Source organism: Carassius carassius, chromosome 15 (assembly GCF_963082965.1).
Source record: "Carassius carassius chromosome 15, fCarCar2.1, whole genome shotgun sequence".
Taxonomy (NCBI): Eukaryota; Metazoa; Chordata; class Actinopteri; order Cypriniformes; family Cyprinidae; genus Carassius; species Carassius carassius.
The window spans coordinates 5,557,500-5,581,401 of record NC_081769.1 but is presented as its reverse complement, the minus strand read 5'-3'; the positions used below and the strand labels follow the sequence as shown (position 1 = coordinate 5,581,401).

General features: G+C 36.5%; 1 protein-coding gene across 2 annotated transcripts in view; it reads left to right on the top strand.

Moving 5' to 3' along the window:
- LOC132158038 (glutamate receptor ionotropic, kainate 2) overlaps window positions 1-23,902 on the top strand; it is a 193,312-nt gene that overhangs the window by 107,595 nt on the left and 61,815 nt on the right. For both annotated transcript variants that reach the window (XM_059567283.1, XM_059567284.1), the window contains 4 exons: window positions 7,878-8,021; window positions 11,855-11,962; window positions 12,703-12,816; window positions 23,648-23,854. In XM_059567283.1, coding sequence (XP_059423266.1) covers window positions 7,878-8,021; window positions 11,855-11,962; window positions 12,703-12,816; window positions 23,648-23,854 — 573 coding nt within the window. The remainder of the gene's footprint in view (window positions 1-7,877; window positions 8,022-11,854; window positions 11,963-12,702; window positions 12,817-23,647; window positions 23,855-23,902) is intronic.

Genomic DNA, 23,902 nt, shown 5'->3' with positions numbered 1-23,902 from the left:
CAATGCTGGAAGGTCTGATTTAAATAATCTCCAAAGCTTTCAGCAAATTCTTTCAGAAAACAACAGTTTAAAACGTCAAGGGTAAACTTACATTTATAGACCAAAAAATAAATAATATTGTGGGCACTGCTTATCTATGACAAAACCACAACAATAAAACAAAAAAAAACTGCACAGTGTTTACTTCAAATAATGTAGAGCTGAATACAGAACTGATATTACATTCTAGTCTAGTTGATTGAATTTATTTGAGGCAAATCAGTAGCCATTGTTCTCTGTGAAGGCCACCTGAGACTAAAACCTGAATGGGTCCAGTTCATTCTGCTGAATCATAAACTCCCAGAGTGATGGTACTTTTACTGCTAAATGCAATGGCATTTTACTGCTGCCACAGTTCACTGACACCAGAAACTGAAGTGTGCTGTGGCTTTGACCAATAAAACATTTGTTATGGAGAATCTCAATGGATTATGAGTTTTTGGAGAACTTTTAATGGGTGATGTTTGTGTTGTTTTGAGAATGATGCAGTGGGTACACTCTTTTAAAGGTTGCCCTTTATTTTACAGTATGTGTACTTATAGTGTACCTACCTAAGAAATTTCTGAGAATACCTAGTAACGTCATGGGGTAGGGTTAGGTTTAGGGGTAGGTTTAGGGTAAGTACCTAGTTATTACCTAGTTATTGTAATTACTATAATAAGTAGTATGTACAGTACATGAGGAACAGGACTGCAAAATAAAGTTCAACCCTTGTTTTTATCATATGCAGCTGGAACAATTTGTGTTGTCATACTATTAAGAATGAAAACTAAAACAATACTAAAACTTTTTTTTTTTACAAATTATAACAATATCAAACATTTGAATTAAATTTTTTTTTCCCTAAAAGTATAACAGCTGCACACACACACACACACACACACACACAGAAATAAAAAACTGCTTTAAACTGTCGCTGTTTTCAGTTTGTGAAACCCCAACCATTTGTGAGCTGCTCACAGATAAACACATCATACTAATAATACATTACTGAGATAATAACATGACATTTCATTAACAAACAAGTCAGTTAATTACACAGCAATCTGCACACAAAGATGCCCGGCATATGATGCTGCAGCACTCCTGATATACATGCTTCAGTTCAGCTTGCTCATGTAAAAAATAAATAAATCAATCAAATAAAATGGAATATTCATGGTCTAGAGGCCCAAAGGTCAGCTTATGCACTTTTAATGTTTGCAGCATTGGTCATAATGCACATGATGTATTTGGCCTGTGGCTGGCATAGATAGCCCTTTGCCAATACACACACACACACACACACACACACACACACACAGAGTATACACATTTGTGGCTGTGAAATATTTCTCACACTAGCCTTGGGAGTCTTGTATACTATACTGACGCAAATACAGAACTTCCCAACTTAGGGAGCATTTACACAACACCCCTAACCCAAAAAACTGAAAACCTTTTATGCATTTTGGTTATTCATGTACATGGGGGTCATTTCTACATCGTTGTGTTCCTGTAGCTCAAGTGGTAGAGCATTGCGTTATCAAGCGCAAGGTTGGGATTCGATTCCCCGGGAACACATGATAGGTAAAAATTGATAGCCTGAATGCACTGTAAGTCGCTTTGGATAAAAGTGTCTGCTAAATGCATAAATTTAATTTAATTTTAAAAATTTAATTTGTTTTGGGGGTGTCCTAAACTGCAAATGACTGCAAATGGGTTTCAAGGTGCAGGTTTTTGAAAATTACACTGTTATCATTTCTGTGTTAACTACAAAAACACGGATTTGTGTAAATGGTACAGAGTCACAATGGTTGTCACAATGATAAATTATTAATTATTAAGGAGTGAATTATGTTTTAAATTATATTGAAAAAGAAAAGTTATTTCAAATTGTGTTAAAACATTTCACAATATTACTGTTTTTACTTATATTTCTAAGTAAAGAAAAAAAAAAAAAACTTTTGGAGGGTAATGTCTGCACACTTCTAATTCTAATTAAATATACATTCGAAGTATTCACATTCAAAATGTGAGTTATCTTTGATATGCAATATCATTTGATTTTTATTTTTGATTTTTTTTTTTTTGAATTTTTGAATTTTCTGCTGGTTCTTAATTTTAGCTTTGCAGATTCTTTCAAATATAGGTACAATGAGGTGCCTAGGACTTGTGGAATATTATGAAAGAGCATAAGTACAGTACTCTATGTCTGTGTTCTCCTAACATGGTCTGAAGGGATGTGTTCATGGCTCTATCACAGTTAATGTTTATCATTCATATCTTGATGAAATGCACCAGGTTAATCCCATGTGCTGCGTGTCATATATTTCTGACAGTTCAAGCTTAGACGGGTCACTTGAGGAGTGTTCCTTGGTCAATACTAAGTGATTTTGACCGTGATTTTGACAGATAATAGCATGATCTCCCAAAGGTTTCAGCTTCATGAACAGCTTTGAGACATAACCTGTTGTAAAATTCAGTGTTCAAGGTCATGTTCAAACAAACCTTTAAAAAAAATAAAAAATAAACCATAAAGAAATAAATCGTACCAGTCTCATAGTGTGTGCTCATCTATGTCTAATAACTGACTAAACGAACCTTTGAAAAGTTATTTCTGTTATGCAATATCATTTGAACTCCTTGAACCTCTAGAAAGCAATGCCTGATGTTTGCCATTTTCTTTTCTTTCACTTTCTTTTGAAATAAAAAAAATGAAAAACTGAAAATATTCATAAATGCATGTCGTGATCAGCTACAAGCTTTATATTTATGGTGTTCCAAAACCATATGATGCTTGGCAAACTGAAGTCTAACCATTTGCAAAAACACAAATTCTTTATGCAAGCAACTGTTATACATGTCCAAACTTGAATTGAAATCTAAATTATGCTAAGTTTTGCATAAATTATATACGTAAACGCTTTTTCATGTTTGAACTGTCAAATTGTCATATTGAGTAAAGTAGAAAGTAAAGTATTAGTATTATTTAAAAAATAATAATAATTAAGAAAAGGATTAAAGCCTTGCTTAAGAGCACTTGCTGCAGTCTGTAACCACAGGGTCACGTTTTTATCCAGAGCCTCGATCAGTGAAACCTCCCTGCCAGACCTCCACATTTTAACAATTCATAAGTGTTGAAAGCAATCTCAGCTGAGAAGATTAAATCTTTCAGCACAAGGCAGGGGAGGACGTGCGAACGAGGTGCAAAAAGAAAATACATCTGAGGTAACGCTCACATCGGCTTACACAGGGGAAAAGCAGCTCTTAAAGTGTTTAGCTTTGATTTCATTCAGGAGTGACATAATTGATTTTAATGAGATGTTTATAAAGTGAAGTGGTTGTATTGCTCAATCATTTGCATGTCTGCCTGTTGGGCTCAGCTACAGAAATGTGCGGCATTCTCCATCATCCACAGTTATCCGCCTCAGTCTCTCTTTCTTGCTTTTTTCCCACTCTCTATATTCCTAAATGTGAGTACAACAGCACTGGTTAGCAGGCAAGTTTATTGCAAACATAATGCATGATTTAAGAATGAAAGTCTAATATATACAACTCTAATAAGACATACAAAAAAGCACTAGAAATTAGCATGTCTTGCTTTTTTAATGCTACTTTTATTTTTAGTTGAAGTTATATAAAAGGCTCTTTTCTCCATTTTTTTGTATATGTGAAATAATTAGTGCATCAAGTCTAGAAAACAATTCCATCTAATGATCCCTGAAAAAAAAAATAATAATAATTTGAATAGGATTTACTTTGAAACAAATAGCACAATTAATTATGAATAAATAGCAAGCAACACTTGCTAATTTCTAAGTAGAAAGACTGAAATAGTGAAAAGAAATAATAAAAAATAAATAACCTATAGTTGATTCAACATTAAGATGATAGAGTCAATAAAGAAACATAGCTTAGAAAACATTAAATAAAAATTGCTCTTTATTTGATTGACATACTTGGAGCACAAATGACCTCCACTGTATTTTCTTAGAAATTAGTTTCTTAGCTATCATAGACAAAGCCTTAAACAGAAAAAGAAGAGCAGAGTTATTGGAATTTCATTGTCAACTTTTTTTTCATTATTGATTAATGGTTTAGTTGCCCCTAATGCAGATATCTACAGTCGTCAAGACAGAAGCTACCATGTTTTACAAGTCTTTACCAGTTTCTCATCTTTAGTGTACATTTATGGGCTGGTTTCTGTGCTTTGGTATAGAGTAAGCAAGGCCGACAGATCCATAAAGCTTTGATGAAAATCTGAAGAAAACAAAGCATGCCTCCCAGGAGAGATCGCAAGCACCCTGAGCTTTGATTTTTCTCCCCTGCTCCATCACACAAAGCTGCGCTAACACACACACACATACACATACACACACACAGGCAGGTAATAGGAGCATTCATTTAGTATTCAAGTGGAGACCCTGTCGTCTGTTTGTCTGATGTTATTACTTATTTATTATTCACAATGCATAAGCCGGGCTCATTGACGTACGGTGCCTCGCTGGTGGGCCGGGTGACTAAGGATAATGTGTATTCTCCCCAGCTTCAGCTGTCCCCTTTTAATGGCCCAGCCAGATGCCAAAAAGAGGGGGATGGGGGCGATCGGACATGTGAATTCCTGGCACGTCCGTTCCTGACAACGCCTCATCCCGTGTCTCATCTCCCTCCAAGACCAGTGGCTGCCACTTTGTGCTCCCTTCGCATCCTGATTGATTGACAGGCGTGGAATGGCGGACAAGTGATTATGAAGCCGATCTGTGTGTTAGTGTAGGACGAGGTTTGGAGGGTGACTGACAGCTTTGTGGTGGTGCGAAACAGCCACTAGTCAAACTTTCCACACATACACACACACACACACACAGCATCCTCTAGTCATTTTGACTAAAGCCCTGGGCCCAAAGCGGGCAGTTCGCCTCCCGTGGCATCTTCACACCCATTCGCTTTCATCAACACTCGCTCATGGACAGATTATTAATATTGTAGTAGATGTTTCCTCCCCTCAGTCATCAGGGCAGTGCATGGCTCAATCGGGGTACACATCACATCAATGAAACTGGTTTGCTCTTTTATATGATCGTTTGTTTCAGTTGATCTGTTTCTTCTAGTTGCCCAGCTATAAACATCAGTTTGATATTTCAAGGGAAGTTAGGATATCTCTGAGGAATTTGTCAACTGTGTAACTGTATGCCACTACACACTCTGATTAAGTGCTACACTTGAAAAAGCACATGTATTTAAAGTAAAAGCTCACCCAATTCATCCAATATTCATCCTCATGTTATTCCAAAAGCACAGAACTTTTGTATATCGTAGCTTGTATTCTACCCATATTAACAAATAAATAGTTTATCATTAACATAGTTGACTGGACACTTTAATTATTGCATACATTGTTGCCTCATGTACACACAAATAGTCTCATCTGATACAAAATATTAAATTACAAAACACACACACACACACACACACACACACACACACACAATTCATTGTCACCAGTGAAGACATCCAGAAGTTATTTTCCAATTTAAATATATATTTGACCTGAAATCTATATAATATTGCACACCATAACAAATTAATATACTGACACATGAGAGGACACTTGAAATACAAACTTATGGTCCCGTGGTGTTGTGTTAAATTATTTTATTTATTTATTTTTAATTGTTATTTAAAAAAAAAAAAGTAATAATTTCAGTAGCAAAATTGACAGGACTTTTGCAGAGACAGTTTAAAGAAGATTTGTTTTTCTGACTGGAGCAATAAATGTAACCATGTGTTGACTTCAATGTTTTTTAAATCATTATTTTAACTCGAAACCTATTTATTTAAAATCAGATACTGCAAAAACTGTATTTTAAAGGATATCAGCGCAATTTCAAGCAAACTGAAAAATAGGATTTATAAAATATTTATGCGAGATTATAATATATGCTTTCCTCTAATGGAAAGGGAAGAAAATTGTTAGATTATTAATTATCATCAGTGGACATGAAATGTAGGCATCATGTAATAATTAGGGCAGTCAATAGACTTGATGAATTAATCACATTTAGTAACGTCATATATCCATAAATCTTGTCCGAAATACTTACTGGTGGCCCACTTTGGAAGTTAACATGACAGACTGGATCAGTTTCAAACCCTAGTGAGCTCTCTCTCTCGTGTAGCCATACCTTCAGACTGATGGTGGAAGGTCTGGAATCTATGGCACCTCATGAAACGGATTTTATACAGGCTTCTGAGGCGGAGTAATGGTTTAATGATCTACAGCAAAATATAGAGAGCTTTGGTGAAAACTTAGTGGATATTGCATTACTGCAATATTAATTTCTCGCTAGAAATAACATAAAAAAGTGGAAAACGTTGTTCAGAAATATACATTTACACACAAACTGACCACTGACCGCAACTTTCAGACGCCATCTTTACTTTTTGGCTTAACTGTCACAGAATGGAATGCGTAGGATTGTGGGATATCAAAGGCAGCGAAGGATACATCTATGCTGCCTTCAAAAACCGGCCAGATGAAGGCATCTCAGGAGACAGGAAATGAAGCTGACATTGATTTCGGACGTGCCTTGATGCCTTCCTACCTTGGAATGCGACCTCCGAAGGCAGCATTCTTCAGTTTTCGGATGCAGCCTATGGCAGCTTTCATTGGCCAAGGCCCACCCATGAGGCCATTTGACTTACATGTCAAACAACCAATCACAGTTCGTTCCATTTATCATCACATTTCAAGGCGTGGAAATGTCGCCACAATAACAGACCAACTAAATATTTCACATTCTTTTGAGAATCCAGCGTTTAGTTGATCCCGATAAGCGTTCGTCGTCACAGTTGTAATCACGACGGCTTTCTTCTTTTGTGAAGGGGTTTGGCACCACAGTATCATTGATTCCAGGCGGAACATTAAAGAACGACACACACAAAGACATTGGTTGTATAATTCAACCAATCCGATGACGACTTCGACACTCCTGAAGTGTTTCCACTTTTGTATCCCATATGCATCAGACGTTTAGCCAACGGTCTCAGACTAATGCCTATATAGCTGCTATTTACTCTGAGATCATATCATTACTGACGCTGCAGGCAGACACAAATATCACTCCTCACACAAATCACACAGGTGACTCCAGTATATCACAGACAGTTATGATGAAATAAAATGAAGTTGTTTTATTGTTTGATGCCTGGTCAATGAAATTTGCAACACTAAATATATTTTTTTTTGTACAAGTTCCAAAATTCAAATGTCCAAGCTCTTGAATTTTGCTACACTTTTAACTTCATAGATGGGTCTTTAATTATTGGCCTTCTTGCAGAGCGTCTGTAATTTTCGGCTATGCTGATTTGTTGTTCTGCAAACATACAAATAGGCTTGCATGAAGTTGCAGTATTATTAGGGCAGAGCTATCTTTAGCCACAACCTTGCGGCAGACAATCAGAGACAAAAGCTGGAAAATGACAGGTTTGGCTATGATTTATTTGACAGGATAGCAATTTCTGAAGCCCCCTCAGGCATGATTTCCATACCGGCCCAGTCTGGGAGGTGTTGTGATTGCTTCTCAATCATCCAAGGCAAACAATAATTAGACTTTATTTTGGTCTGTGGAATGAGAGGTCTCCGGTATGGAGGGCTGTCAGTTTGTGTGGCAGTCGACTGAAGGCTACTCTGACACTTCCTCATTCTCTGTGATTGTTCGTTGAGTTGAATATACAGCAATCACAGCTCATGACAGTGGAGTTTAACCTGTTTTTGAGGCTTGATTAATTACCGTCGGAGAGCCTCAGGTGCACTGCTGATGGCCGGTTGACCTCTGAATGTGTGTGTGTGTTTCCAGACAGATGCTGCCCTGATGTATGACGCGGTACATGTGGTGGCCGTGGCCGTCCAGCAGTCTCCTCAAATCACTGTCAGCTCGCTCCAGTGTAATCGCCACAAGCCCTGGCGTTTCGGAAACCGCTTCATGACGCTCATCAAAGAGGTACTGCACATCACACTGCTCACCAGGAGTCATTTGCACATAGTGTTGTTTATCACAAGATGGTGTGTTGTTTTAGCATTGCCTCAAGGTCACAAACACACCCACAAATATAAATAAATACAAATTAAACCTAGATACTAATTTAAAAAACTTGAAATAAACAAAAATGTTAAATGTATATATATATATATATATATATATATATATATATATATATATATATATATATATATATATATATATATATATATTATTTGAAATATTTTATTGAAAATATTAAATTAAAATATATTTTAATTAACATATTTCAAAATAAATACTAGTTTGCAATAAGCCATCTTGCAGATAATGAGGTAACACTTTATTATTATTATGAGTCCTTGTTTCAGTGTAATTATACAAATAAGCACAGAATAATATTAATGAACAGCTTGTACTTTATACTTTTATTAAGCAAATGCAAATTAAACACAAGTGATTGTAAAGACTTTCATTGTCGCACTTTTCAGAATCCTGAAAATGTGTTTTTTTTTTACAAAAATAGTAAGCCTCACAACCTGTCTCAAGACTGATAATAACAAGAAGTGTTTCTTGAGCAGCAAATCAGCATATAAGAATGATTTATAAAGGATAATGTGACACCGAAGACTGCAGTAATGATGCTGAAAGTTGATCAAAAATGCACAATTGCCATTACAGGAATACATGACATTTCAAAAATATATTCAACTAGAATTCAGTTATTTTAAATGTAATTATATTTCACTACATTTTTGTTTTTCTTTTATATTTTATTATTGAATACATTATGTCCTGGTGAGCATAAAATACTTTCATACTATCAAAAAGCTCTTATCATCCCCAGACTTTTAAGCCGTAGTGTACATGTAGTGTGTAACAAGGACACTACTCTAAGAGTCCTTGCATGCAATCATGCATAAGTTATTTCTTTAGAAAGCACATGTAAAACACAACAAGGGCACTGTCGAATAAAGTGTCACCAAAAGTGTTACCCAGATACTGCGTTACAGACATACAGCACATTACCAAAATCTAACATACTTTCCTGAGAATGTACATCATGAATCCACCACCAGAATCCAGTAACCACAATCTGAACCTGAAAATGCATTCATTTTCACAGTGTGTCTGAATCTATAATGTTTTCTGCATTGATTAACACAATAATGCTGCCATGGGAACAAACATTATTTTAAATAAACTCTCAGCAGGCGGTAATAACATTAATTGCACCAATCAAATGGCTTTATGAACAAAGTGGTTTATATATAATAAGGAAGAAAGAAGGCATTTTTGTCTTTGTTGGAATACATTGTGAAAGCGCTGCGGTTTGCCCTTGCGTGCACATTCATGAGTGTGTGTTTGCTTGTTTCTGACCTGGAATACCATTCGGTGAGAACACTGCTGCAGAAGACAGCAAATTTATCTTAATCTCTGGAAATGATTCCTCTCTGTACTATTTTCAGAAAAACTAGGACGGCTAATCTAAACTCTCCTGTCATTCTGCTGCCTATATTTAATCTGACTAAAAAGCCGGCATTATTTGCTGTGCGTGATATCTTTTAAGCAGCCAGCTAAGACCAACGGCAAAGCGAGGGAGATATAAATACATAAAGCAAGGTGGTCTGCTCTTCGTAAGACAGTGCATAAATTGACTCAAATCTCTGCTCGTGATGACCCTGTCCCAGACCCCTCGCCCTCTTTTGAATCTTCTCTGTCTAGTCTACAAGTAGAGCCCGGGGCTGAAGAAAGGCTGGGAAAGCTTTGCTGAGGTTTTTGTTTGAGCAGATAATTGGTGGACTTTTTAGTCTGATGACATTTCACTGGCTTTGAAAATGCCAAGGCCTTAATATAGATGGATACCTGGCACTGACCTGAGAACAGATACAAAGTTTACAGTATATGTTATATGGTGGGGGGTTACTGCTGTGGTTGCAAGAACTTTACTGTAAAAAAGTATTGCAACATTTTAGGGTTTGAGGGATTTAACTTTCATTTATAAAGCATAAATGTATGATACATTGTTAATATTCCATACTAGTAAAGCATGTAACTCAAGTATATATTAAATATATCTCAATATTCTTTTAGATTCTTGTTCCTAACAAACATTTATTTATTTTTCTAATATTCATTTTTAAGGCCCTATATGAATCTAGTGATATTAGATTTCAATGGGGCTCCATCACTTTAGATTTTTTTTTTTTTTTTTTTTTAATCTAAATTACATTTATTTTTGATTTGTCCATTTTTAAGAAACTATATGTTTCAGACTCCGATATATTGGGGCTCTCTGTGTGGGTTTTTATTTTTGACATTTACTCATTGTCAGTTCCCAAGTAGTTCCAGGCCATGATTCATGAATACAGGCTATGAGAAGAGAGCTTTCTTTCTTTTCAGATTTTGAAGAGCCTCAGGTCTCACATGAGGTGGTTTTTAAGCTACTTCAGTCAACCTCACTTTTTCTCATGTTTGATTAGAGTGGAGAAGGAAATATAGAGCAGCATTCACTGATTCAGTATTGAATCAACACTGATTTCAGACATTATTTCAACACCGAACAGACAATCATTCATTATTTGCTTATATTCTAAATGCAGAAACTATGTTTGCTTTTATTTTCATCCACTATTTGTTTATATATATATATATATATATATATATATATATATATATATATATATATATATATATATATAATTTTTTTTTTTTTTTTTTTTCAATATATAGTAAGATAACCTTGTTTACCACCCTTCTCTCACTCTCTCCCCCATCTATCTCTCGCATGTGACTCAAGATTATTTTTTTTGGATGACAGATGACAGATGATTTCTGGATGGCAGAAATCAGACTGAATCTTGTTTCATTTGCAATCTGAGAGCAACTCAATCAGCCTTTTACCTGGTTTTCCATGTAAAAAAATAAATAAATAAATAAGACTGTATATAGAAATAGCATAATTTAGTTCTGTTATAGATTGTAAAGAAAATAGTTTATTTTCTGTTTGAGTGGAGTTTTATTGTGTATACGTTTCTTTTGGACCCTGTGGAAGTAAGCATAATTGTACACACTCTCTCTCACTAAAATCCAACACTGGATAGAAATATTTTTCTTTTAGGAGAAAAAAAAAAGTTGATTGATTGGTTCCATGCATTTTCATAGCTAGTAATTATAATAATCATAATATATATATATATATATATGTGTGTGTGTGTGTGTATATATATATATATATATATATATATATATATATATATATATATATATATATATATATATATGTATATATATGTATGTTTTTATGTTTTCTTTTTAAGAACAGAGTTATTATAGTAAGAAAAAAAAGAAATAAAATATAATACAGACATTTAAAAACAAACAAGCAAGAAAATGATTAAAAAAATTTAATACAAAAATACAAATTACAAAAAAAACACAAATAAAGTAAAATGCAAACAGGAAAGGATATATATCATTTCCTGTTTGCATTTTACTTTATTTGTGTTTTTATTTTATTTATTTTTATTTTTAATTTTTAAATTTTTTTAATCATTTTCTTGCTGTTTTGTTTTTAAATGTCTGTATTATATTTTATTTCATTTTTTGTTAACTATAATAACCCTGTTCTTAACAAATGGATCTGAATTCATAACCTGCAAAATGACAGTGAGGATCATCTGTCCCGAAGATACATATAAAACATATAAAAGTGTGAGCATTAAATTCTGATGAATGACATATTTTGGCCAGAAAGGAAGAATTCATCTGATGTCTCAGGTTGGTTATAATGAATATTTTTCTTACAACTCCAGGCCCACTGGGACGGTTTGACCGGACGGATAAATTTCAACAGGACCAATGGCCTGAGGACAGATTTCGATCTGGATGTGATCAGCCTGAAGGAAGAGGGGCTAGAGAAGGTGCTGGATTCCTCTGCTTTCACATGTCCTTAGTTATGTACCTGCTGTCCTTCATAAGGACAAACGTGTGTACATCAGTAAATACACACACTCACCCAGACACTTACAGTCCCCACCCCCTCCCACACACACACACACACACACACACACACACACACACGGAGAGCCTCTAAGCAAACCGTGACCTCCCGGTTCTCTTCCACATGTGTGTGCACCTTCATGAATAATTTATCCCCTTAATAATAAGGCCCTCAGTAGCCCTTTAGCCTTATGAAGACTGAATTAAACAGGTGATTTGCAATTACAAACTACAGGCCGTGCATTTTCTGAAGTACTTTGTTTTCTGAAAGCTGAACGTGCGTGAACGTCTGCACTTTGTCATCTTGTTTTGAGTTGTCAGTTCTCAAGAGGGTCCTCTGAAGTAAATGAGAAGGGAGGAATGGGATCGCAGTTCTCTGGTCTGCTCAAGCAATTCTCATTTACTCTCTCTCCTCCATCTCTTGATAACTTGATAACATGGTCTTCTCATCACTTCCTTTAAGCCTCTGCATAGATAATGTGTCCCAATGAATAAAGAACCCACACAACATTCACTGAAACTGTTATAGATTCTGATTCTATGGCCATAGAAGAGAACTTGTTGGAAAGTGCACTTTATTGAATTATTGTAGTATTTATCTGCTTTTTGTATCATGTCAGAGATAAATGAAAATATTAAGTTTAATTTATTTTTTATGCAGATTGGGACATGGGATCCTGCAAGTGGTTTGAACATGACGGAAAACCAAAAGGGAAAGGCAGCCAACGTGTCGGATTCTCTCTCCAACCGATCGCTGGTGGTGTCCACTATACTGGTGAATAAAAATTCATTATTTTCATTATTTCTATGCACTTTCTTTTGTCTATTTTACATGCATAATATTTTAGTGATCGCATATAGAATAAATTTTATTTGTCAGTGTTTTTGTCTGATTTTACCCTTAAAAAACAACAACATTAAAAATATCTTTCAAAAATCCAATAAAACCTGAAAAAAGAAAGGAAGAAAAAAATATTACGTTTATTTATTTATCATTAGTTAGGTAAATAAAATAATAAAAAGCATTTTTTTTTTTTTTTTTTTTTTTTTCAGTGAAATGGATCCTGCATTTGTAGCATTGTACTGTGCTTAGCACTATTCACCGCTGTGGTCCTGTTATTCATGTGTTTTTCATAATATTCCTCTACATTTTAAATTATGTGGAATATTATTTTTAAAACAGTATTCTCATATACTGACATTAGGCTTTAAAACTGCAGACCTTGAAAAACCTGTTTATATATTATTGCTCCCTTCGCCCTCTTTTCTAAAACTTCTCTGAAATTTGAAGACAAAGGCAACTCACTGGTGTCAGATTACACTGTCTTCGTCCCTGAGTGACGGAACACTCTGGGTTTGTGGTTTTAGGCTGTTCCAACCTTCCGGTCTCTCACCACCAATCAAGATAGCAGCTTTGTTCCTGTCATCTTTTCAGATGACATGCCTACTGATGAAATACACTGAGAAAACTCTTCAGTTTCTCTACAGACAATTGTATAACATAGTTTTCTTTGAACGAGCTCACTGTTTTCATTTAAGTACCACATCTGTGAGTGAGGTGTTTTTCCTTACAAAAAAATAAATTCAAAAATAACGGTTTGTTAGAGTGTTATGCTGTTGATTTGGAGTTTAATTCTTACACTTTAAGGGGTATTTCTGTTCACCCTAAAATGTGGAAGCAGGTGGAAGGGACTTTATCTTACACTTTTCTCGCAACTGTGTTTTGTGTCAAAGCATATATACAAAATGTTTTTGATCTGCTTGTCTTAACTCTATTGGAAAATCACATCCAAATATTCACAGAAATGTCACAAACTTGCATTAAAATTGTCTTTTGATTGAATGGATGAAAACAAAATGACAACATAGAGGTTAACAGGTTTACTGTCACAGGAAACAGTCAATCTATACTTGACATTTGTGGCAAACTCTACATCTCTGAATTTCCACGTCTTCACTTGTTGTCCTTTTGATCATGCAGAACGACAGTATACTGAGTAAAAAGAAAAATCTCTCACTGCTTTATGCCTCTAAATTCCTTCGCTGTTGCATCAGTCATTGTTTCTGATGATGGACTTTATGTCAAATGGTGCAACTGTTTCAAATATCGGAAAATATTTAGAGATTTCTAATTAAAATATATGTAACATTTCCCAGTTGTAGAGAATTATTAAAAACAGTGTCAATTCTTTGTCAGCAAGCAGAGAATGGATTTTCTTATTTTTCCTAATTTACTTACTAAGTGTAAGACAAGTTAACATTAAAATAGTCTAACTATTATGTTGGTTTTCTCTCACCAGCCCAATAATAATAATAATAATAATAATAAATATTTTAATTCCATGTGATGATTTTTTTAAATGGTTTTAGATTTGGTTAATGATAACCCTGATCGAACTTTCCAAAACTACTTATCTTAAGCCTAGTGTGAGTGTTTTCATTCACTCTCAGTGGCCAATCAGAATGGATTAAATGCTCCAAATGCTATTTGCCTGAGTCAGACGGCCAAGGATCAAAGCTGTCATGAATGAAAGGAGAGAAAGTGTGAGAGGAGACTGCTGGGAGGGGTGAATGCTGAGCGGTGAATGTCAGTCCTTACATGAAAGTTTAATGCCCGCAGGTTTGCCTCTGAAGCCATCATTGTGCCACTGCAGAAAGGAAATTGTTATTAATAGGCTGTGAGCAAACATGCTGCAGGTTTGCTCTCAGATTTCTAAAAAAGGTAACAAAAGAAGAGTTGAGAGACATTATCACTGTAATAGGAAGCAAAAACTTTCATTGACTGTTCACCTTTGACTATAAGGGCATTTTCCCTAACCTTATGAATGTGTCAACTTTTTTGTCAGTAAATGTAATCAATAAATACACTTAGGATAATACAATACTACAGGGTTGCTAACAATCAAATTAAACATGAGATAATTTTTTTTTTTTTTGGTATAAAAATATAAAGTAATAGAAAAAAAATGATAAAATATAAAAACAAAACTGCCATTAGGTGGCATCAAGTTACTGTCAGTCAGTTGTTGAGTCACTGGATCATTCATTTGACTAATTCATTAAAAAAGGCTGATTCATTCAGGAATGAAGCAAGCTATGTTTCCATCCAAAAATGTGATATAAACTTGTGCGTGAAACTGTGATATCACATAAAACATTTGCAAATAAAGCACCATTTCCACCCAATGCGTCAAAGAGGTGGATGCTGCTGTTTGGGAATGCAGTCGTGTAAGACAATTATGCAGAATTTTTCTTATTGAATAAAATAATTATCCCACTCAATTGTGCATATACGTTTTTAATGCAAATTTTTAGAATTTATGCACATCTTGGCATTTCCATCCAGCATTTTGTATGCAATATTCCAAAATGTGCATAAAAATAGGTGAATGGAAGCATAGCTAATGACTGTCTTTATGAATAGGTAATTTAATTATTAACTTAGCTGATTCGTGAAAAAAAAAAGTGTCAAATAGTCACAGCAAAAAAAATAAAATAAATGTATGTGCCTCTACATACATTTCTGCAACACGATTATTTCGTACCTTACTGCACATTTCGAGGCAGTTTCAGAGTGAAATGTCCAGTGAGTGGTGGTAAAACGTGGGTTCAATATGTGACCCTGGCATGTTTTTGTTAAGTTGACATAGGCTGTGTTTTTATTACGTTGCTTGAGATATGTGGTGGTTCATAATTCAAATATCTAGGGAGTGTCGCTAAAAGTTAATGTTCTATCATGTTGGAAATATCCCCTACACCAAACCCAACACTAAATCTATCCAATAGTATTACAAAATGCAAAATTGGTATAACAGTGGATTTTTTAAAGCACCCACACCATTTAAACTTCCTCATATGCAGGTTTGAACTGTTTTGTGGAACCTTAGTCTCAGGGGATTCATACCTGAGCTCTTCATCTCTCAAGTCGAACTCTATATTGCATGAACTACCAAACAAACCTAATGAATATGAAAACCCATACATATGAAGCTGGATATGTGACGCTTGTCAGGATAAGGGGTTTTGTCTCTGTTCTCTCTGGACTCCAATAAACCCCTGCCTAGGAACTCATTATTGCACCACACCTGTTTCCTATCAGGGACACTATAAAGGTTGCACACACCCACATTGCTGAATATTGTTTAGCCTTATCCTGTTCCTTGTCTACTTGCCTTGCCTTGCCTTGGACTGTTTATCAGATTACTCTTTTGTCTTGCCCTTTATTGTACCTGTTGGCTGGTGTTTGACCTTGCCTGTTTCGACCAAGCCCTTGTTAAATAAAAGCTGCATTTGGATCCTCAACTCTGTTTTCATGCCTCCCATGTTACAGAATGATAAGCCACACCTGGATCCATCAGCTTTATGATTGCATCCAGAACAGGAGGAGAATCAGCCCATCGAGGACTATGTAATGGACTTTGTTGAGCTGGCCCATTTAAACAACATGGATGAGGAGAGCTGTCTGAATCACTTAGTTTGATCATGCCATTGCATGAACCTCACTACACTTTGGAATCATATATCGATCTAGCCTTACAATTAAGTGGTTCTCAATTTACTGTGGGTGTTGGGGAGGAGGAACACAGCACTCATACAGTATCTTACACTCCAGAGTCTCTTTCCAAGATGGCTGCCAGTCCAGAAAATGTTCATTAAATGACTGCCAGCTCAGAGATTTTCCACAAAATGGCTGCCATTCCAGAGTCTCGTCCCATCATGGCCGCCATTCCAGAGCCTCGTCATGTCACTGCGGTCATCTCAGAGTCAACTGAAGTTACAGCCAATCTTCCTGTTTCACGACACGTCTCAATTGATATTGCTGGGTCTCATCATATCTCAGCTGATTGGCCAGAGCCTCATCACGTCACAGCCGTTCTGCCAGACCCTTGTCACATCACAGCTGATCATCCAAAGTCTGGTTACTTCCTGTCTCCTGCAACCAGAAATCCGAGGGTCAGTTCATTGGTATTCCCGACTGGTGTCTAATATGGGGGATCCACCGCTGGTGTTAGCACGCACAGCTGTTATCCCTAAACCAATTCATTCTAGTCATCCTGCTCATGAACTTATTCCCCACTTTGCAGCATTTCCCATATGAGGGGTTGCTTTATGGTGTATCTGGGCCACGCACACCACCACTGATTTGCTAGAGGCAGCAGCACTAGCTACAACATCATCAGGCATAGCCAGGCTCCATCTGCACCAAGCTTGGAGAATCCCAGATCTTCATCTCCGGCCTTCGAAACCTGGACTCCTTTTCACCATCGACCCTTTGGTGTCACCTTGGCTCAAAACTCCCTCATCTCCATTGTGGCCCAGCAGTCCACTGGCTCTGCCAGGCTTCCTTGTTCCTCCGGCTTCACCTTGGTCATTCGTCAACCTGCCCTCGCTTCAGGAATACACTCCTCCGGCTTTGCCTCATCTCTCAATTCCTCCGGCTGCACTGGGCACCTCTCTCCCTCTTTCTCTGCCTTCATCCTTGGTCGCTCCGGCTCCACCGCAGCCTTCTGGAACCCATTGGCGAAGGTGGGGTGGCTCCACCATGGCCCTCCAACCGGGGGGGTTCGGTCACGATCAGGGATTTTGACTTTGTTCTCTCCAGACTCCATTTCCCATAAACCCCTGCCTAGGAACTCATTATTGCACCACACCTGTTTCCTATCAGGGACACTATAAAGGTTGCACACATCCACACACACATTACTGAATATCGTTTAGCCTAATCTTGTTACATGTCTCAGTGTATACTTGCCTTGCCTTGTTTTTTGACCTTGGACTGTTTATCAGATTACTCTTTTGTCTCACCCTGGATTGTACCAGTTTGCTGGTGTTTGAACTTTCCTGTTTCGACCATGCTCTTGTTAAATAAGCTGCATTTGGATCCTCAGCTCTTTCACGCCTCCCATGTTTTAAGGTTGTAATTCAAAAGTATCAGTTTTTAAATGTTACAGTGTGGTAAACTTGTTCTGATCTCATAACATGATTTTCTCCAAGTAATTGTGTAAAAAAAAAATATCGAAACTGTAGTCCTGCAAATTATACATTGTGCAAAAAGGAATAAAATTTGTCTGTGTTTTACTGGTTGTAGTGTTTATTCCAACTGGAAACAAGTTTTGCAGAAATGTATTTAGAGACACGTATTTCCAGTAAGTCTATGTTGCGAAGTAAACAAAAATGCTGTAACTTATTTCCAGGCAGGAGACTTGTGCAAAAAAAAAACAAGTAGAACCAGTCCATCTGATCAGATCTCCTGATTTTCAGATAGTGGTTGCCAGTTTTGTGTGCAGTGTGCATCAGATCAATCAATCAATCAATCACTTTATTTATAAAGCACAATTAAACCCAACTTCCGTTGACCAATGTGCTATACAGAATGCAAAAATTTAAAATGAGCACCATAACACGATATAAGACAATGAAAAACAGGCCAACTGCATTAACATTCATTTTGTATGAGACAGATCAAATAGAAAAGTCTTTAACCTCACTTTAAAAATGGACAAGCTAGGTGCAGTTCTAATTTCAGGTGGGAGATTGTTCCATAGTCTTGGAGCAGCAATAGAAAATGCTCCATCTCCTCTATTTTTAAGTTTTGATCTAGGAACCACTAAGAGGTCTAAGTTCGCAGACCTAAGAGCTCTTGTTGGTTGGTGAAGTGTCAGTAGATCAGAAAGGTAAGCAGGCGCTAACCCATTTAATGACTTAAAAACTAATAGCAGGACTTTAAAATTAATTCTGTGATACACCGGCAGCCAGTGAAGTGACTGAAGGACAGGAATTATATATTCCCGTTTACGAACTTCTGTCAAAACTCTAGCAGCAGCATTTTGGACTATCTGCAGGCGATTTATGGATGATTGACTGATCCCCAAATAAAGCGAATTGCAATAATCTAGCCTTGTAGTGATAAAACCATGCATAACTTTTTCAAAATTGGAGAATGAAAGGAAAGACTGAATTTTTTATCAAGGTTCAAAGCTTGTCGAAGCTTGCCTTCACAACTTGATTTACCTGTTTATCAAGTTTTAGGGCACTGTCCAGGACCACTCCCCAGGTTTTTAACGTATGGCTTAACATAAGGTTCCAAGTCACCAAGATGCCCAGTGAATGTACTGTAGACTTCTGAGAAATAGTTTACTCGCACATCACAATACAGTTATACTTTTTTTCTTATTTCTTATCTTCCAGGATGTTTTGTTCTCCAGGTCTGTGATTAATAGCTGAATGTTTTCAGCATCACAATTTCAGGCAGCAATCTGGGGTTGCTGAGTTCAGAAAACAGCAGCAAAGTGTCGTGTGTAGCTTTCCAACTGGATTTAATAGCCCCTTTCACTTCCAGATATCACTCAGAGTAACAGCTTCACAACATTGATAGAGCTGGTTTATTTAAAAATAAATAAATAACATGAACCAGTATCATTTGTTACCAGGAGTCAAAATATTCCTTTTTTTAATTAGATGGCAAGTAATGGAAGGTAACTTTGCTTTTAGGGGCTTTTTCTTTCCCATCTGCTGAATGGATTACTGGTTTAATTAGAGTTTGTATTCTCTCAATTGCTCTTTTATGAGTTTAGATGCAATATTTGCTGTTCCTAAGGAGGGTGTAGTGTAAATTGTGTGAGGCAGGTTGGATGCTTCTTAGACTGAAATATAACACAATTACATTTACATTACATTTGCATTTATTCATTTAGCAAACACTTTTATCCAAAGAAAATTACAACAGAAGAAACATCAATTATATGATATACTTATTAGAATGCAAGACTAGGATTAAACTCTGGCCTTGTCTCAGATTTTCTTGTTAAGTCTATTCTTGTCTAGCGTATCAAAATATGTTTGTAGAATGATTGTAAATTATAGACTGAATGCAGTGCATTAATGCATTTAGGCCCTGTTTACACCTGGTATCTTTGTCCACTTTCATCCACTTCCAAGGAGCATATATGGAATTTTTTTCTCATCTTTTGTTCTAAAATTGTGAAATATGGTCAAGTATTCATTAGGCCTGTGGCAGTGCAGTCCCACCCTTAAATCAAGTAGTGGCCCATAATGTTTGTAATGTAACTATTATCACATCCAAAAAATGTTGCAGTGCAAAATATCTTAATGGTTTTCAAATGGGCTTTGCTTCCTTAGGCGAAATATAATATCCTATTTTTGTCTTTTGATTTGGAGTGCAATATGATCCCTACATCTTGACAGGTTTTGTGAGATTTATGTAAAATGTGTTCAATATGAAATGACGAAATTGCTTTTTGATGACTTTTAACAAACTTTTGAAGTTGCTGCTGCAAAGTACAGACATCTCCGAATTCGCATTGTTGATCAAGGGAGCTTTGTAATGTGGAAATAGCAGGTTTTCAGCAACATTAATCAGAGACCTCTGGCACTTGAGAAAACGTAATGTATCTCCTGCTATTTTTCCGTGAAACATTTCACAAGTACTTCAAAGCATTCCAGAGCATTTTCAGCTATTAAGATGCATCTTTTTCAGAGTTGTGGGTATCTGTCCTATCCATCAGCAACTGCAGCATTCTGACCTTGAATGATCTGCTTTCTTTTTGGCATAAACATGCGTATTCACACAAAGACAAGCTTTCGAGCATACGTTCTCTCATTCCCTGTCTCTCATCAGAAATAGACATTTTTGTTGGAAGAAGAAAGAACAAGTATAGAAAAAAAGACAATGCTAAGGAATGCATTTTAAAATTATCCCAAAATAATTGTAAAATCATCAAACTAATTAAAAACCTATTTGCAAGCAAAATGGCACTCTTCTGAATGATACGTTGGCTGCACAGACTGGTGGATCTCGCAGATGCTTGAGCTCAGCACTCTAAATGAAACCCAGCTGAATGTAAAACCATTCACAAACAAAAGCCAAATGGAAAAGAAAGCCGCGGCGCTCGGTGAGTGTTCAGCTTCAAGTCAAAGTGCTACGTGACTTTAAAAAGCTCAGACAGTTATGAAATATTATCGCATTTCTGTGAGCAGCCCTCTCCAACTTCAGCACTGTTTCCATAGAAATACACACACGCACAAACAACGCTCAAGTACAAAGAGCTCACGGGGGCTTATTTGACACAGCTTTCAGCCAATGAAAATCTGATTTGAAAACTAGAAGCCTGAAGCAGCATCTGGTCAGTGTTCATAAACTAAAGGTAGCTCTGACTGAGCTGGAAGCAACACAGGTTCTCTGTCTGCCAGTCCGCTAACATATCAGAGCTCTCATGCTCTGTTTTGATTTAGAGCTCTGGCCAAAACATCATGCACCAAGAGCAATTTAGTCAAGCAGAATTCATGACCAGACATAGATGAAATATGAAACTAGATTGTGACATTTCACAAAATAAACTGTGACTGCTATGGTGATTGCCAGGGCATTGTTATGCAGTTGCTAAGGGTTCTCACTCTTTTCCTGAGATATTCTGCATTCACATGCAGTTGCTAAGATGTTTTGGGTAGTTAGAAAGTGGCCCGTTTCAAAAGACCCCAGCCCAAGTCTCTATGATATTCAATTTCACTTTGACTTTGTCATTTTCATACGAATAATGTTAATATAAGCATTAACACTGCATTATAGTGAAGAAGGACTTTCTTACCTTGTCTACTTTGTGTATCAGAAATACTGTGTATTTCTATGTCTCTGCATTAAAACAGGCAATTGTATGTATTATCAGATGAGTTTAATATTTCATATAGTATGAATGTGAGTAATGTAATACCTTTATTGTTTAATGACACTTTTGTATTGAAGCTGAATGATTAATGTGTTTTTTTGCGATTAGTTGTGCTTGTTGTGTACAGGTCTTAAGGTGGCTGAACTGACAATGTTTTCAAATGTCAGAGAATTTATGAAAAAATAAAAATAAAATAGTTTACACACAGAGCATTGATGCATGAGAGGAACTGTTGTTTCTATGCTGGGCTCCTGCTGTGAACAGGCTGCCTCTCATTGGTTCATTAGGACCGTGAATATGCGGGCGGTAAAGCAGCGTGGGGGCGGGAAAGCGCTTATCAGCTCCCCTGGCACAACACATTTTCCTGAATAGTCTCAGTGGTATAGAAAGATCAGTTCACACCAGCTTCCTGTTGTCTGAACCAGATATCTGCATTTATATTGCCAAGATCAGCTGTCTCAGTGTGTATATGAATACATTTTGTATCATATAGGCGTTTCATCCACACGGAGCCGGTGTTTTGGGAGACTGAAACCGATATTTTTTTAAACTGGGTCTCAGGGTAAATCTGAAAACGCTACCCTTGTGTTTTCTTGTGGACAGCGAATCCGTATGTTTTCTGAAATGATGATGTCATCAGCCCACGTCTCGCCCCTAGCAGACTCCGCTATGTCACCTAACAGCAAACATGAACAAACACTGAACGACTGTCTTTTTATTAACTAACATTAACACAGATTTATAAATGTATTGTTGCATGCTCGTTTGTATACCACGCACAAGGTTTATGCGCATAGCCCAAGTCTTCTTCTCCATTTTTATTGTATCTCTGTGGCAGAATTACAGTTCGTTTTATATACTACGTCGTTTTGTTTCGGTTTCATGGTTTTGTGTTGACGCAGATATTTGAGAAGAAAAAAAAAAGATTGAATAGGGATTCGTGTGGACATAGCCTTATAATGCTGATTTGTTGCTCATGCATTACAATAGTTAAGACCATGTTCAGACGATGTTAAAGGTCCTTCGGATGAGACGTTAAACCGAGGTCCTAACTCTCTGTGGTCAATAAAAATCCCAGGATTTCTTTCGATAAGAGTAGAGGTGTGACCTCGGCATCCTGGCTAAATTCGCCCATTGGCCTCCGACCATCATGGCCACCTAACAATCCCCATATCTGCTGATTGGCTTCATCACTTTGTCTCCTCCCCACCAGTAAGCTGGTGTGTGGTGGGCGTTCTGGCACAACATGGCTACCGTCGCATCATCCAGGTGGATGCTGCACACTGGTGGTGGATGAGGAGATACCCCCTGACTATGTAAAGCGCTTTGAGTGCCTAGAAAAGTGCTATATAAATGTATGAATTATTATTATTATTATTATTAAAGGAACAGATTTTACAACAGATATTATTATTTTTTATTATTATTATTATTATTATTATTATTATTATTATTATATAATTTTTTTTTTAAAATAGTATTTTTTTAAATGTGCTTATATTATCTTATATGGTCACACTTTATTTTAGGGTCCAATTCTAAATATTAACTAACCATTAACTATGACTTTTGCCTTAATTAACTCCTTATTTGCTGCTTATTAATAGTTTATAAGGTAGTTGTTAAGTTTAGGGTATTGGGTAGGATTATGGATGTTATGCATTATATGTACTTTATAAGCACTAATAAACAGCCAATATGTTAATAATAGATATGCTAATAAGCAACTAGCTATTAGTGTGAATTGGACCCTATACTAAAGTGTTACCTATTATATTATATATAAACTGTAGTTTGAGCTGCATGATAATATTTTTTCTTTTACTCCCTATGGCTACACATCTCTGTGAGTGTGCAAGCCCTATCAGATATATATCAGACATATTTCTGACAATCAGAGCACAATGTCTTCTCTCTCCACAGGAAGAGCCTTACGTGATGTTCAAGAAGTCAGATAAGCCTCTATATGGTAACGATCGCTTCGAGGGCTACTGCATCGACCTGCTGCGAGAGCTGGCTGCCATCCTGGGCTTCACCTATGAAATACGACTGGTGGAGGATGGCAAGTACGGAGCGCAGGAAGAGAGCACGGGCCAGTGGAATGGCATGATCCGAGAACTGATGGACCATGTGAGTCAGACTCCACAATCCAAATATTGTTTTGATTGCACTCAGGGT